The sequence below is a fragment of the Eleginops maclovinus genome, chromosome 6 (genome assembly GCF_036324505.1).
Source record: "Eleginops maclovinus isolate JMC-PN-2008 ecotype Puerto Natales chromosome 6, JC_Emac_rtc_rv5, whole genome shotgun sequence".
In the NCBI taxonomy this organism is placed as follows: Eukaryota; Metazoa; Chordata; class Actinopteri; order Perciformes; family Eleginopidae; genus Eleginops; species Eleginops maclovinus.
The window spans coordinates 12,830,501-12,847,174 of record NC_086354.1 but is presented as its reverse complement, the minus strand read 5'-3'; the positions used below and the strand labels follow the sequence as shown (position 1 = coordinate 12,847,174).

Sequence of the window (16,674 nt, the reverse complement as noted above, 5' to 3'; positions counted from 1 at the left end):
TGAAGATGCAGATCGGTTAGACAGGAGTCCACACACAGGCATGGACACATAATACACACACACACACACACACACACACACACACACACACACACACACACACACACACACACACACACACACACACACACACAAACACAATCTGACAATTACATAACATCAGCATGGGCACCAAGTTGAAAATGTGCCTAAAGACGAGTGTTCCCCTAATTTTAAGGGAAATAACCAAGGCATAGCTTTCAGTTATCCTCATGTTGTAGAATTAGCCTCGAACCAGTGTAAAGTTATATTACTTGTCAAGTATTAGTAATTCCTTCCTTTTCTTAAAGGTACAACCACATATAATTAACCCACTCATTTTAATGCTGTGTAAGAATTTTCCAGCAAACAAACTCACTCAAGCCTGAAACCCCGGCAAGTGGTTGATGTTTATTTCCACTGGCTGTGTCGGCTGCAGACTTCACAGAGGGACGGTAGACCTGGTTTATTATTTCAAAGTAAAGACCCCTTGGGTTTAAAGTATGTGTCATTGGTTGATTCAACTCAACAAATGTATAGATTTTCCTCTGCTTTTCTCATACATCCATGCCGATGCTGACTCAGCAGATGCCATTCTTTATTGTTGTTGTCTTTAACTAACTCATCACAGTTGCGCATTGAATCCTGGGATATGTTAGACCACGAAGGATTCATCACGTGCCCTCCATTCCAGGAAAAGAGGAGGATTAGGAGGAATAAAATGGGATAGCCTTCTCCTGGCATTTTCCCCATTTAACAAACTTGTGAGTCTCACTGTTGTGCTGCCTCATGTTTTTGTTTTTAGAGGCGTCCCGTTCTGACCTACATATGTTACCGGGGCCAGCGCCTCACTTTTGTCTCCATGACAACGCGAGGTGTGAGAAGGAGGTATGCGCCTACTCGAAAGGCAAGATGCTGTTGTCTTCCTATGGTAGCCCGAGCCCCCACAAGCCGATTTATATCAGATTTCTCCATTTGGAATCAGTGTCACCACAAATTAGCCATTTTTTCTCCTATAGTAAAGCAAGGGTGGATAGATGTTGAGGAAGAGAAGAGAAAAGAAGAAAGGGTCTCTGATGTATAATTTATCAGAACAGTGGGTGGGCGGAGGTGATGGGGTGTGAGCTGGGTGAGGAGAAGAGAGGGGAGGACAGGAGGTGGGTAGCCGAGGGAAATTTGGGGAGGAAAGATGGGTGGGCAGGATGGAGGAGGTAGTGTTGGAGGGTGGAGACAGGCAATCCAACACTCACGTTTTCCCTGTTATCCAGCACCATGCCAAGTACTGTAAGTCCTCCAGTGGGAGTAGGTGTCTGAATAAATTAAAACGTGTGATCAGAATTATGTATGTTTATTATGTTGTTTTGAGCTTGTGCATATGGAGCACTTGAGCTTAGTAAAAACTGCTAGCATCTTTATATATATTGGTATTGTATTTTCTGCCATAGCTTTTCCTTTTGAAACAAACCCAAAGGAGACACTTTGCTTGTGCAGAAACAGCCCACTCGCTCAGGCAGATCTATACTTCAGGGCAGATGGTGCCTTATAGCATTTGCACATTTGGCTCATGAAGCAGGAGCTTAGAGAAAGAAGAACAAAAAGGGAGTGATAAAACAGGGATGGAGGGCTGAAGGAAAGCAGGCCGTCGCACCCTTGTGGGAAGAGCAGACCTGCCTTGTTATGAGACTGGACATTAGACCTAATTTTCACAACACCCACTCCCACTTACTCTCCTTATTCCTCTCACCCATTCCTTAATTTCCCTGTTTCCTCAAGACTTTAACACCTTGTTGCTCTCCACATCATGAGCGAGGTGAAATGGGGTGGAGGAGAAAAGGCACATTACTTCAGCGAGGGGAAACATTGAGGTGGGTCTGTGAAGCAACATGAGATCAGTAAAGCAAAGAAAAACTGGGGGAAGAAGATTTAAAATATTGGAAACAAAAATATGACCTGAATAAAAAGTTCACCTCCACCCCTCTTTTCCGTTTGCCCCAGTTTAATTGTGTGTTTAAACATGCATGTTTAGCGGGTGCAGTGTAATGTGTGTGTGTGTGTGTGTGTGTGTGTGTGTGTGTGTGTGTGTGTGTGTGTGTGTGTGTGTGTGTGTGTGTGTGTGTGTGTGTGTGTGTGTGTGTGTGTGTGTGTGTGTGTGTGTGTGTGTGTGTGTGTGTGTGTGTGTGTGTGTGTGTGTGTGTGTGTGTGTGTGTCTGTGTGTGTCTGTGTGTTCTAAAGGAGACAGTAGGCTGTGGTCTGTACAAGTCTGCTGACCAGAGATAGGGCTCTGCTGTTGTTTCTACCAACTGATCAGCTTTGCCTTGCCCACAGTGAGGCAGGTGCACACACACACACACACATTCTGCCTGCCTCTTACTAATCATCCTACACAGCCTCCGTCATCTGTTAAAATAGACAAACATAATAATATTAACAGCTATTTTTTGTTTTGGATTCTCCCACATATGGATGATGGAAATATATTGTCATAACAAGATTTTGTTTATCTTTTGACTGTTTCAAATCAATGATCATAGTATAGCGAACTACACAGCTGAACTTGAGCACTCACAACCTCCTTCATGACTTAAAGAGAAGGAGGTGAAATGGACGAACTGCCACACTTAATAAAACCATTAAAACATTCCCTTTTTCACTTGTCATGTTAGGATTCAAGCACAGGTCAAATTCAAGACATAGTCAGGCGTCCAAGATTCTGTCATGTCATGCAATTATTTAGCTCATATCCGATCCATACAAAAAAAAGTAAAGGGAGGGTACTCAGTATTACCCATAAGCCACCTAGCTTGTGTTTGATTGTCAGCTCAGAAGAGTTAAACTCATTAAGATCGTGTAGACACATGAAACGTGGAGAATCCCAAGTCGATATACTTTTGTTTAACAGAGAAATCTTCACTCAAGATCCACCTTCTTGTTTGTAGTGTTCACCCTCATCACATCTAGGCCATTAACAGCCAATAGGCTTGCAAATTGAGAAGAATGCTGCGAGATGTGGTTAAAAGCTCAAGAAAAAGGCTGCTGTATAGCTCAGTTGGTAGAGCTGGCATGCCCATGTACTTGCGCTTGGTCCCCATAAGGTGGAACTGGGTTCGTATCCAGCCTGGGACCATTTGCCGCGTGTCTTCCCCTCTATCTCACCCTTTCAACACTGTCGCTTAAATAATGGTACTGGTTGCCCAAAAAGTGGAATCGAGAATCGGAAAGAATGATACCATAGGTGCTCACTGCCTCAGTAGCGACAACCTTCTACCTTTTGCAATCTCAGATGAACCCAGAATGATGTAACTCAAAGGTCCTTCAGAGTGATATCACCGAGAACAATATGACCAGCTGACACTCTGTCCCCGTCTGACTGCCGTACACAATCAGTTATCTCATGTACAGTACCTTCAGGCGAACAAGAGCTCAGAAAGAAGACAATGGAGATAAAAGCGGATGAACATTATTATTGCAGTTATGTAAGGAGAGGAAGACAAAGCAATGGATAGGAGATATTGAGGACACAGCTGGAGAAAGAAATCCTACAGATTCGAAGAAATGTCATTCTCCCCGCACTGACAGCTTCTATCTTCATTTTCGCTCATACAAAAGGTCACACAGGGACCTCACATATAAAAAGTGAATATTTCAAGGGTTAGGACAAGTTCAATTTTTTCTCCTGATAAAAGCATTTTGGTCATTTCCAAACTAAAGTAATTTATGGGGGCACCTAAAGAAATATTTAGAAAATGTGATAAACTGTAAAACTGGTTACAATAGTAATACAGTGGGATGAATGAATTTCAAATATAGATAAACATCTTAAAATGCCAGTGGGATTACCTGGAGTTCTTTGAGGGGATCCAAACTTCTCATATTACCTTTTTGTTGCATCGTACTCAATGCAGGGCAGGTTACTCCGACACTGAATAATTCAGGAGAGGCCATGAAGCTGCCTGCGTGTTTTAGCTAATCCCGTCGAGTGTGTGAGTGTGTGTGTGACTGTTGAGGAATGGTTTCTGTGCAGTGTGACTGTGAGAAGATGGGTGCTAACAGAGTGGTTTCCTCTGTCCTCTTGGAGAAGCCCTGTGGCCTACTTAGGATCAGTTTACAGATGATGGACTGAGAGTGGATGTTGAAAACTGACTCAGTGTTTTTAGGATGCGGTTTCCTTACTCCAGTGTTTGGGTGAAACAGCCAGTGAGTCTCTCCCTGTTGATTAAGAAATGAGACTCTACACTAGCCACTTTTTTCCATTTACATTATCTGCAAGTTTATCTGCATGCCAGGAAAAAATGACCGCTTGCTTTTCTTCAAATGAAATGTTTATGTGAAGCTTTCACAGCATAACATCACATCCAAACAGACCTGTCACTGTTGATCCTTTACTGTAGTAAGAGCTCCACTCTGATGTGTGTGTTGATGATAGTACCAGAGCTTTTGTAGTAGTACATGTGCCTATATTTTTTACAGTTTATGAATCACCACACTCAATGCATCATCCTCCTCCTGATAAGGATTTCCTGTGAAATGCATAAAATTGTGTCCATGCCAAGCGTGGTTAAAACAATCTATGCTGGAGACACATATTGTTGGATTGGATAATATTATTTGTGTCAGTTGGTTTGAAATGCTCTGAAACAGAATTAAAACAAAATACAGTCGAAGCCATCCCCCAACATGCCGGCCGAGCTAACGAGGTCACAGTTGAAGCCGAGCTCTTTGCTGTAGTTCAGGTTCTCCTTGGGTTGCAGTGACGTTGTACCCCCGGTCAGCAGTGACATAAGGTTCTGGAGTTACACTGCACAGGTACACAGCCTGCGGTGCAACCATACATCCCAGTGTCATGAATAATGGCTTAAGGGGTGAGCTAAGGAGAATGAACTTTGCTAACCCCACCTCCGGTTACCTCACTCACCAAAGCCTCTGGAGGTCTCCACCAGTACCGGACTTTGACTTTTCATAAGACCTTGCCTTCTAAGAAGACTGTCATAATGTAAATGTTAAGGTAAAAACGAAAGATGACCTCACTTTTTAAGGTTGGTATTAAACTTTTTTTTAATGCTAATATTTGGAGAAAAAAATGTCAAGTTTAACACTTAAACTTGGAAAAGATACAAATGTGGTAATGTATATCTTTATATATGAATGCAGAGTCTGAAGGTAGTGGGCAAAGATTTAGGGTTAGGGTTGGGGTTAGTACTCCAGTTTTGGTCTGAGAAGTATTGATCATGTTTTTATTGAGCTTTAGTCAATTGCTTCCAAGATTGTTTCTTGACCAACAACCCCTGGCTATATTCTAAAGTTGAAGATCAGTGTTTAAGTCTTAAGAAACTTGAAAAGTTAAAACAAGGTTTTGAAAAAGATGTTATCTGATTGATTTCTTTGTGACAGTCATTTCTTCATCCCTACATTCTTTCAACTCTTTGCCATGTTTTTGTCAGACACTTTCTAATCTAGATCAGCCGCTAATTTCATCCAATATTCAAAGACCCCTCCACCCTTCCTCTCGCTTATCCTCCATGTCACAGTGCAGAGTGAATAATTCATGGTCGGGCTGCTTGCTGGTGGAGATGAATCATGTGAGAAGCGCAGGATACTCATGCTGTACAGACTTTACTGTACAGACCAGAACTGCTCAATCCTGGTTGCATGACATTAAAATCCCAACCGTCATGACCAGTTCTTCTGACTTCAAATCCAAGCCATCTTCAGAGACCATGCAGCAGCTTCTCAATATTTTATACATCCATCTTTTGTATCTACATTGACTGTGTAGCATTGGGGCCTCAGGAATTAGCTCATAAAAAATACATTTGATGTTGAGTCTGAAGCCCAAGGCCACAACTCTGATTTTATAATCTTAAACAAGTCATCAGTGGAGATGTTATCAACTCTAACTTCACTGCTGGCCTCCAACAATGGAAGCTAAGTTAGGATTTTAAAAGGCAACACTTAGACTACCAAATCTTAAATACAGTGATTTTGTTATGACACTAGCTGTCTGCTCTGCTGATGTTTTGTATTAGCTAGGTATGGTGACAGCTGGAGCAAACCCCATTAAGCTTTAAATCTTTCAAATCTATGGGTGACGTCACAGAGACTACAGACATATTTGATACAGTCTATGCTGATAACCCAAGTATCACTGTGTGTCTGTATGATACTGTTCACTGACTGGAAATGACTGTTGCTGCTTGCCTGCAACCATTCCCTAACAATGCAATGTCGACCCAGTTTACAAGTTTGATGTGTACAAGTGAAAAGTTTGTCGCTCCTTGCTCTACAGACTCTGTTCCTTCACTCCCACACACAGGTCTGTCTCTGGAGAAACTCCCTGCCTCACTAAATGTGTCTCTGCTTGCTTTTGTTTGTGTCAATTTTCACATTTTGTGTTTGTGTGTACTGTTTTTTGCCTGAGCTCGGCAGTCCTCTGAAGCTTATTGTGTCCTGATGCACATGTGAATTTCACACGCAGGATGAACAAACTAGGGTGTTGATGGACCCAGAACAACAATAATTCATATGGAGTGGAAGTTTTAGTGCTGTAACAACATGTTTTCAGACTGCATGGCTAGGCAACCAAACATGTGGACTGAGAAGCTATGTGCCTGATTGGAGAGATCCAGACATCCCATGCTGCTAAGGATGTCGTTGAGTTTGCTGGCATTGATAGAGGGAATTAGAATGGTGTGCATCTGGGTGGTAATGTCTTTTAATTCTGTTTCTCTCTTTCTTTATTCTTCTTCCAGATTAGTCGCTGCTTGAAACCAGGAGGACGGTTTGTCTCTGTAACGTTTGCCAATCCACTCTTCAGGAAACGCCTGTACGCTCGCACAGAGTATAACTGGTCGATTAAGAAGTACAGTTATGGGGAAGGCTTTGAATATTTTTTGTACGTAATGACCAAAGGAGAGGAACTCAGTCCAGAAGATGCAGCTCTGGAGAAGAAGTTACTGGAGGGCACAACGGCCCCACCTCCGATGAACGCCAATAAGGATGAGGAAGACTTCCTGTCTAATATTGACTTAACATGACTGGATTTTCGAAAACAATTTTAATGTGCAGTTGTTACATGCCCAAAGAAGAACTGGAGTAAGAAACATTTTAAACTGTGGAGAAAATATGAGACTTTTTACATAAACAAAAAGGGTCTCTTTACATTTAGGGATTGGACAAAATGGAAATCCCAAATCAAACCAACTAATGAAACAAAGGTTATTCTAAATAACAGCATCTTTTGGAAAGCCAAAACCCAACTTGCTTTTAAATAAATGAACTGTAGTACAGTGGTGGAACTAGCAAACGATGAGGTGTTTTTAACAAAAAGTCCCTTTCATGTGAAAATATAGACTTCAATATGTACCCCCTTTTTTTTAACAACATCAGTTTTTCACAAACACAATATTTCCAACATTCATGACAAAAAGTTGCAAACCCCACCAGGTGGTATTCCTCAATGAATAAACAAACATATGCCAGAAAGATAAATAAATAAAATATATAAGTAAAACAAACCAAATCAATAAAATAAGGAATAGACCAAAATAATGATGATAATAAACAGTAAAAATACACAGATACAATAAAACATCACACACATAACCCAAACAAAACATTTTAGTTGATGCTATTCTTATTGCCAGCCTTCTAAACCCATAGTGTGACAAGGTAGGTAACAACTCCCAAGCCCACAATCAAGGACCACAGAGGGCCACTATACAGAAAAGGTAACAAATACAGATCAACATCAACTTAAAACACAACATATTGTGAACAGAGACTCAATATTTTTGCTTTAAGTCTGCCCTTATATAAAGCTCCCTGTTGGCATTTGAGTTATCCAAACATACAAATTGTTTTCCACATGTTTTTATATGATTTTATGTTTTTAATTGAGATTATAATGGGATTTTTTGTAGTCCTGTTAACTCATCACATCATGGATCTTTCATCAGCTTCTTTCCTAATGATGTTTATAATAAAACAAATCAATTTTCCATCCCAGTGTCCTTAACTGCCTATATATTGACCTGGACAGTATTGGATTCGGTGGTGCAGCCTCAGCCTGCCAGTGTTACGCAATTTGCACAACAAACTTGTCTAGACATGGTACATAACAGCAGCCCCGGCCTGCATGTAAAGTCAGTGTTAAAGTCTATTAGAATGTCAGTCAGAGTCCCCCCTTCTGTTGGGCTTGTCTCCATCTATCCCGTGTCTGCTCTAGATTCCAGACAAAAGCTGCTAATGGAGACATGCGGTGTTTGACACACAGCACTGCGTGTCAAACACACATACATACAAGTGATAGCCCACCCTGCGTGTTATTTGTTGAGGAAACATGAGATGCGTTTCAGGTCCTGTGCACTCTGTTGCTTAAATTTAGACCAGAACAGAGAGAGAGAGGGAGGCAGGCATGCATGCAGACAGGCAGGAAGGCTGGTGACTGGAGGGGGGACCACATTGATAAAGTAGAAATCATTTATTTTTAATTCTCTACTGAGATCTAATTACTGCCTATTTTTAAGACTTGGGGAAAAAAAGGTGTGTGATTTTTCAGATGGCTCTTCTTTGTTCCATGACTTTCAGCTGGTGAAACATGTTTCACTTTGATGTTGAGCTCATCACAAGATACAGCTTTTGATCCTATCCCATGATCTTCCTCAGGCGCCGGAGTTAGCCCAGTCATATGGAATTAACTGTAGGCTAAACCCCTCCCCATTTTTATTGTTGCTACACCTAAAAATATTTAGCTGATATGTTCACATAGGTCACAACCTGAAAGTAAGTCTGCATTTTTTACACTTCTGGTCATCTAATCTTTAAGTCAATTCATCATTGTTCATGGTTAGATGCCTGAAATCAGGTCAGCTGTTAACACAAGAGATGTTAACCGTTTGTTCTATTTGACATTACATTTTCCACTTAATACCCCACCTTTTCATTTTGTAGCTTTTGCGTGTGCTAAGAAAGGCTATTGCTAACATGTGTCTAAATGAGACTAAATTGGTTGTTGGGACATTAAACGTCATTAGGCCTTCAGCTACAGTAACTGGTTGTATGTTTTTTTTTATTGTATGTACTCAAATGTATAAAAGTGGTGTCTACTTGTTAAGATCTTATCTTGCCGGACAAATCATGTAAGTAGCATAAACCTGTCCCTCCCTCTATATTTGTGTATGTACATCAAGACTCAAGAAACCACACTGCACGCACACCGCTCCACATATTGAAATGTATAACTATCAGAGAGTGATGGTCTTTATCTCACCCATTTTCTCCCACAGACCCTTGCATCGTCTCTGGGTAAACCCCGTCAGCTGTTATCTGGTTTCCCTGATAACAATTGGGTGCAATGGCCTGGCTACCTGAAAAGCGGGGTTATAAAGAACAGCTTGGGACCTATTTGGCAGGAGGGTGCTTATGTACAGTATGTGGCAGTGGGTTTGATATGTTCAATAAAAAAGGGTGTACAGTAGCTGAACTGCACTGGGACATAAACACATTTGAGGGATTACACTCAGTGTGGATGTATCTTCAACATGGAGCGAGTTTCTGCTCTATTTTCCAACAAAGTATGATGCATTCTTCATCACTTTATCCTCAGTTGCACTTAGTTTAGGTTTTCTCTGTTCTGTCAAAATATGAATTTATTGAAACTCAGAAGTGTATTTTTGTATGTTAGTCAGACTGACTGATCTGCAATGTCAGAAACCCCGATGGCGAGATTTAACTTGACTGGACTTAAGTTATATAACCACAGAGAAGGGCGCAGGCCTCACACAGGAGAGGTTTAGTCATCATTTCCTCTTAAACACAAATCTTTTTGTCTTGCCTTCAGTTCTCTTGATGCATCCAGGTGTCTGGGGCTATGATTTAATAAAGAGTACTATGTATTTATGTGAGAGATAACAGATCCAGAATTGCCTCTCCTGCTGCTAATTGTCCTCCATGCTCTGTTGCCCAAGGGCAGCAACAACACTAATCTACTGCATGTTCAATGCCTTTCTATCCCTGTCTGTCTTTATGTCTCTCTTTTACTCTCTCGGTCACCACCCTGCCCTCTCTGTCTGCATCGATTGGCTCTGAGTGCTGTGGTGTGTGGGTGTTATGTGAGGGCTCATACAATTCAAAAGGTCTACTGAATGCTTTAACCAAACTTCTTTGGGTTTTATCTGCCTCACATACGTGTTAAACTGGATCACGACAGCACAACTTGTCCTGTTTTTGATGTAATGCTTTAGGAGTAAGAAAGATATTAAACTACTGTCTTTCTTATTTTCCATTCTTTTGCCAAATACTACAATAGGTTAAGCCTTTTAGTTTTCCACCAAAACTTTAAATTTGAAGTTTGGAAAATTACTTTTGTTGTAGCCATGTCACTGCTTACTTTTATCAGTAGCATACAACTTAATAGTATCACATCTTAATTATGGGGCAAACTATCTAAGATAAGATAGAGGGAATCAGTAGTTATCCTGATCACTGGAAATCTGCATTAATGCAGTGATTACTGAGAGAAATCAAAGACACTGTTCAACAGCATTGTATACGTATCTGCCCATATCCCTTAGGGAAGCGTAATGGCAAATATTCTGTATGGCAGGCTTATATAACTGGAGGAGGAATATTAATGGATGTCCACTCGGGATGGAGCAAAAGCGGAATCAGATCAAAGCTCTTTGTCCTCTCTGCACACGCTTAGTCTGACCCTATAGAGCTAAGCGTTGATGTGAGCTGTGTGATCTTGATTGTGAGGAATAACATTCATAACATTCATATAACAACATTTACAGCGCTCTGCTTTAGCCTTTGTTTGCTTTGCAAACAGCCGTCCACATGTCTCTTGTGCTTGTACTTCCATCTAGTTGTTCTATGTGGTCACATACTGTACTTAGTGAGTGTCCTCTGGGAGGCTTCTGCAGCGTGTTTGTGCTGACCCCGGGATGGCCCGCACTCAAAGCCCATCTGCTGGTTCAGGACATGAGGCTCACAAAGACCCCAGGTTACATCCACAGCTCCAGATCATTTCAACTGGCCTCTGACCCTGAAAGCTGTAAAATGTTGCCTGAATGTTTGCATCTTTAGGAGGGCAGCAGCTCTTAGTTGATGCCTGAGATGTTCCAATCAGACAACCTACATTAGAATTAAACGTTTTATTTTGTATTATTTTAATATTACTAAACATTTTGAGTTTGATTTCAAAACCTTAAAGTGTCTGTAACCAAAGCTTGACATACTGTATAGGTCAGGTGACATGTCAAAGTTAAATCTATAGAGATAAATAGAGACTCAATAAATGCAGGTGCTGCTACAGTAAGATATTAAATAGTGTAATGGAAATTTTGTAATGAATTCTATGGTCATCACAGGCACATGAACTAAATCCGACTGAAGACTTTTGACCTTCAGCAGACTTTTTATATGTGCAAAAAACCATAAAGCAGCTGAACCCCCTTTATCTCTTTGTTGATTTGCCTTTTTAGTTTTACAATACACACTACACTGACTTGTTTATTGTGACATGTCATCCAATGCAGTACTCTTTTTGTAAATGGTTGTGGACAACCATTGGGAATAATGGCACAAAGGAGCTTTGGATACACAGACATTACCTTTTCATAGGATTATTTAAATACTGCTTTTGTTCTCTTTAAGGGATTTTTCCATAGTAACTTGAAGATAAAGTATCTCTAGTGTTATATTTTGTGTTTCCAAAATGTCCTGCAGTGTTTTGATATAACAATATTCTGTAGGATTCTTGAACTTGAAATGAATGGAAAATTATAACATTACAAATGTGTTTAACACTGATGTAATAGCATTGCTAGCGCTGCAGCAATTTCGGTAATGGGACTTGAATGAATTTCTTTGAAAGGTCACATGTTGACAATCCCACTCATGGCAGGAAGAGAGGAGTGGAGCAGAGCTGATACAATTCAATATCTGCCCAAATATGTCACTCCAGTTACTGCCTCTCAGGGCCGCCCATTACTGTGAAAAGTGTTATTGTCCATGACTGCAGACAACACACACACACACAGGCACACGCCTCCCACAACAACAACGTGATCGATAGCACTACGTGTTCGTTCAGTGCAGTGCCCATGTTATCAGGACAGTCAATAATCCCTCTGATGGGAATGGGGCCGGTTAGGCTGATGATGTTTGCTGTTGTTCTGTTATTAGAGTGAAGTGCAATTCAGAGTCATACAAGGAACATTGTTGTCACAACATGTAGCTTTTTATAGATGTGTCCTGTACATGTTATTCCAAACACATGAGATACACAAATGAGCCTGAAAATCCTATCTGTGATTTCCAGAAAAATCCTGCAGTGAGATTACAAGGAAATTCATTTCTAGTGAGTTCTCGATGGCCTGCAGGTTTGTGTACCGCAGGTGGAAGAGGGCTGATTTTAACTGACACAATTTCCTGACTGAAACTGTTGGCAAACAATGTAGTGCAGTGTTCTTCAAGTTTCCTTAAACCAAACTCCACATCATTATACAGGTCTGTTAATGTTTTAAGAGAAATTAGTTATGGAGTTGCTCACCTAGTGTAAAAAAACTGAAATTTTGATTTGATAAAAAATTACACAGCAGTATATTTATGTGTACAGTTTGTTAGTTTGACTGTTGACAACCCTGAACAAGATAACACCTTCATTCTAATTTTATTGTGAACGAGAGTTTCTGGAAACTAGCAAGCAAGAAGCCAACAAAAAGGGATTGATAAATGGTTCAATGTTTGGTTTTTGCCATTGTGTGACAGTATAATGTACCAAATAAACCACAGAGCATACTGGCTTTCTTTTTGGTTTTGCATGGTGCATGACAAAGCTTTGTCTTGCTGCACTAGTCAAACGAGTGTTTAGAGGCCTGCTTCCATCTCTTTGTGAGAGCTACTGTATGAGGACGCTGCACATGTAAACTCTGATAGATGATCATGTGGTCAGTCATTGCTCCCCAGGGGTCTGTGGTGTAATAAATTCACTAGTGTAGGCCGACATCGAGCTGTTTAACAGCATAACAGATGGATCGCTTATCCTCCTTTAATTAAGAATCAGTATTTGCTGTCACTGAGATCTTGGCTACTGACTTCAAAGGCTACAAAGAGGACTTTTGCTTTTTGATACTACAAACACACTTGTGTTCTGTTGTTTCTCAGAATACATCCCTTTTAATGTTTAATCGTCACAGTGCTCCCATTGCCTTTTGTCAGGCCCAGGCCATTCTGATGTTTGGTCAATTGTTGGGTGTATATGATTCATCCTCTTTGAATTCTTAGTAACAAAAAATAAGAAGTGTCTTGGGACAAAAGTCATACCAAAGAAACACATTTACATGTTCTTTCACCATTTATTAATTCACCAAATACAGTGAAAATGGCATCATAATATACAATGACTCATTCTTAGAATGTCATGACATTTTTGTTGCTTTTTTGTTTCAGAAAATGATGTTTCATTTTTGAAAATATTAAGGTTTCATGCACAACAAACCATATCCAGTTTCTTTAAAATAATGGTACAAAATAAACAATAAAAAAACAAAAACTGTAATGTCCAAAATAGGTCAAATAACACTTGTTATTTGAGGATACTCGTAAACAGTGCAATATACTCTAAAACTGCCATGTTCTAACAAATTCATCAACGAAGCTCAAGTCACAGTATACGATTTCTTAATAATAGTTTAACATTGATGTGTGCAAAACCCCAGACACATTCAGTAAGTCTTTAAAAAACACCCGACTGGTGATATAGAACGGGACCAGTCCACCAAAATCTTGGCTTCACCTCCATGAAGCCTAGTCTCATCCTGTATATCCTCTCTGAAGTAGAAATATTTTTGTTGATGAATTGTAAGACGATAGACTAGTATATAATTTAAATAACAAATATTTAGATATAAAAATACAAATATGACTTTTGTCAAAAAGAAGCGTGCCAGGGTAAGAGTAGTGGCACCTGCATTGGCACCGGAGTGAAAGTTCATGCAAATAGATGGAGAAAAAACGTATAGTAGAAGGAACACAAATAATTGCGAATTGAAATAACCAAATTTTGGAAAGCATAATTTTTTTCCCATCAATTTCATGACTTATTCTAAACATTTAATATCATCTGTGCTGACCTCTGTAGATATCTGAGCATTTTAGAATGCAAAAACAAGGGAACAAATGATATGTGCAGGTCTAAATCAGCTACATGAAGGTGCCAAGCTGCACCTTTAACCACTGATGGGTAATGCAAGAAGAAGAAGAAGAACATGTAGCGTGGTTCAGGTTTAATCAGTGGCTTAATGTTCTTTAAGGGCCAAAACAAGCAGGCCTACTACAGAAAATATTAACATTGCACCGTCCTCGGATATATGTTTTTTTTACATACAATGTGTCTCCTCTATTTAGCAGACCCGAGAGTTTGGTTGGTCTGTTTTTAAAAAGCGTTAGCAGCAACAGGAATGCATTGGACCAGTGCTGAAAGGACAGCTCCCTTGAATGCACCGTCGCTGACTGAATCAACAAAGCAGAGCCTAAAGGAGGGGGGGGAGAAGGGGGACGTCTGAGAGCCTAGCCTACCTACTGTACTGTACAACTTATTGAAATAGGGCTGGGATTTAGCTTCAGCCTCCAGTTGCAGTATTTTGTTGCCTACAACGCTGTTTGAAAGGAAAAATAGATGGTCGTGAAGTAATGACAAGTTCATCCATCATTAAAGTCAGCAGATGTTAGATACAGAGCAGAGTCCGCCATCTCAACATCTCGCTGCGCAGCAGTGCCTAAAATCGGGATTCTTTTGGAGAATTGCCAGCAATCCCATGATAAATCTTGATCTTTTCCAGAGTCTCTCCCTCTTCTTCTCTTTCTTTCATCCTCTCTGTCATATTCATTTATCAACCTTCATCCTTCTCCATTTTCCCTCCGTTCTTTGCTCTTTTAATTGCCGTTCGTCAGTCACTCCATCCTCGCTTCGTGCCGTCGTTATTCTCCTGCAATCCTCGAACATGCACAGCCGACAAGTGCTTCAAATCGGTGATCAAAAATAAAAAGTCTGCAAGACTCGCTCATGTTTAAACGCCGGGTGCAGACTTGTCTGTCATCCCCTTCAGGACCTCGTCTATTCGGTCATCCTCGATGACCACTGTTGGGAGAGAGGGGGGGAGAAGGGAGAGAGAAGGGGAGGATGTTTATTGAGACTACTACAGCAGAGATACATGATGACATTTCTATAATATCACAATCAATACTGAGATCATTGTGTTTTATTATAAGGTCAAGTGATTCTATTTACGGCCTAGATTAATGGGGGTACACTAAATAACCAAAGCAAGTGAGAAACAGTTGACAATACTGCAGGTGAATAGCCTACTAAATAAAAAAGGAAATCAGTATTGCAGATCCCCGACCTCGGATACGCGCATTTGGTGAAGCCAACTCGTTCACGGTAATGGCGACGAGCCAGGCTTTTATCACTACGGTTTCTATTGTTTTGGGAACAGTGTGGGGGGTGTCCTTACACGGAGATCATGTCTCGTGCATGCATGTAAACAGACTCGTGTAACAAAGAAGTATTTACCCTGTGTTGCAAATATGTAAACGTAGGCTCGAATGTTCTAAACAAAACACAATTTGAATAAAACTAGATTATATGAATGAGAGCATTATAATAAACTGACTATAAGTCCTCACATATTTTGCATGTTTTCCATCACATACATAATTCTCGCCATGTGTCAGTCGTTGTGACAAAGTGTTATTTAACTATCCTTTACCTCGCTTGGCTCTGCCGATCTGTCCAAGCTTTGGTGGTCTTTTCGCCTGCGACGCAGCGAAAAAGGCGCTTGTGTCCTGCAGTCCGCAGCTAAAGGACATCTGACTGACCTCGCTGTCCGCCCCGTAGCCGTTCATTTTCCCCTCGTTGTATGGCAGCACCTCGGACATTGTGGCACGACGGAGAAGGATCACCAGAGTAAATAGAAAGTAGATACAAGTCTTCCCCAGTGGCTCTATATTTTCAATAAAGCCTTAGATTCCCTTGTTGGTGCAAGCTGCAGCGGACGGTGTGTTTGTCCTGCTGGGATCCTTTAACTCGATGTAGATGCGGGGACACCAGCGTCTGAGGTCCGGCTGTTGTTGTGGTCTCTCTGTGGTCTCTGGATGTGTTGCAGCTGCAGGCAGAGGCAACGTGAGAGTGAGAGAGAGTGTGTGTGTGTTTGTGTGAGAGAGAGAGAGCTGTGTTCGCCTGTGTTGCTGGCTGCTGTCTGCTGAGGGAAGTGGGAGATCCCGGGATCATAAAGGAAACCCAGGCAGAACGGTGAAGTCATCCATCCGGGTGTGTGTGTGTGTGTGTGTGTGTGTGTGTGTGTGTGTGTGTGTGTGTGTGTGTGTGTGTGTGTGTGTGTGTGTGTGTGTGTGTGTGTGTGTGTGTGTGTGTGTGTGTGTGAGTGAGAGAGAGAGTGTGTGTGTGTGTGTGTGTGTGTGTGTGAGTGAGAGTGTGTGTGTGTGTGAGTGAGAGAGTGAGAGAGAGACTTAGAGGAGCAAGAGTGACATCATCAGGTAAATAAATGACACTGCACAAGTGAAGAACTAACATTGAGTCAGGTTTGGAGACGCTGGTTTACTCTAGCATAAGTCGGCCTATTCACCATTAGGCAATGG

The 16,674-nt window shown here is 41.0% G+C and overlaps 2 protein-coding genes across 3 annotated transcripts in view; one reads left to right on the top strand and one right to left on the bottom strand.

Moving 5' to 3' along the window:
- Nucleotides 1-8,012, top strand: part of ece2a (endothelin converting enzyme 2a) — a 64,305-nt gene extending 56,293 nt beyond the window's left edge. For both annotated transcript variants that reach the window (XM_063885026.1, XM_063885027.1), the window contains exon 4: nt 6,765-8,012. In XM_063885026.1, coding sequence (XP_063741096.1) covers nt 6,765-7,049 — 285 coding nt within the window. In that variant the 3' untranslated portion in view covers nt 7,050-8,012. The remainder of the gene's footprint in view (nt 1-6,764) is intronic.
- A 4,242-nt stretch (nt 8,013-12,254) lies between these two features.
- Nucleotides 12,255-16,313, bottom strand: camk2n1a (calcium/calmodulin-dependent protein kinase II inhibitor 1a). The gene is made up of 2 exons (XM_063885076.1): nt 15,789-16,313; nt 12,255-15,157 (listed from the first exon to the last, which is right to left on the bottom strand). The coding sequence occupies exons 1-2, from the start codon at nt 15,955-15,957 to the stop codon at nt 15,087-15,089; spliced, it is 240 nt and encodes a 79-aa protein (XP_063741146.1). The 5' UTR covers nt 15,958-16,313; the 3' UTR covers nt 12,255-15,086.
- Between the last annotated feature and the right edge of the window lie 361 nt (nt 16,314-16,674).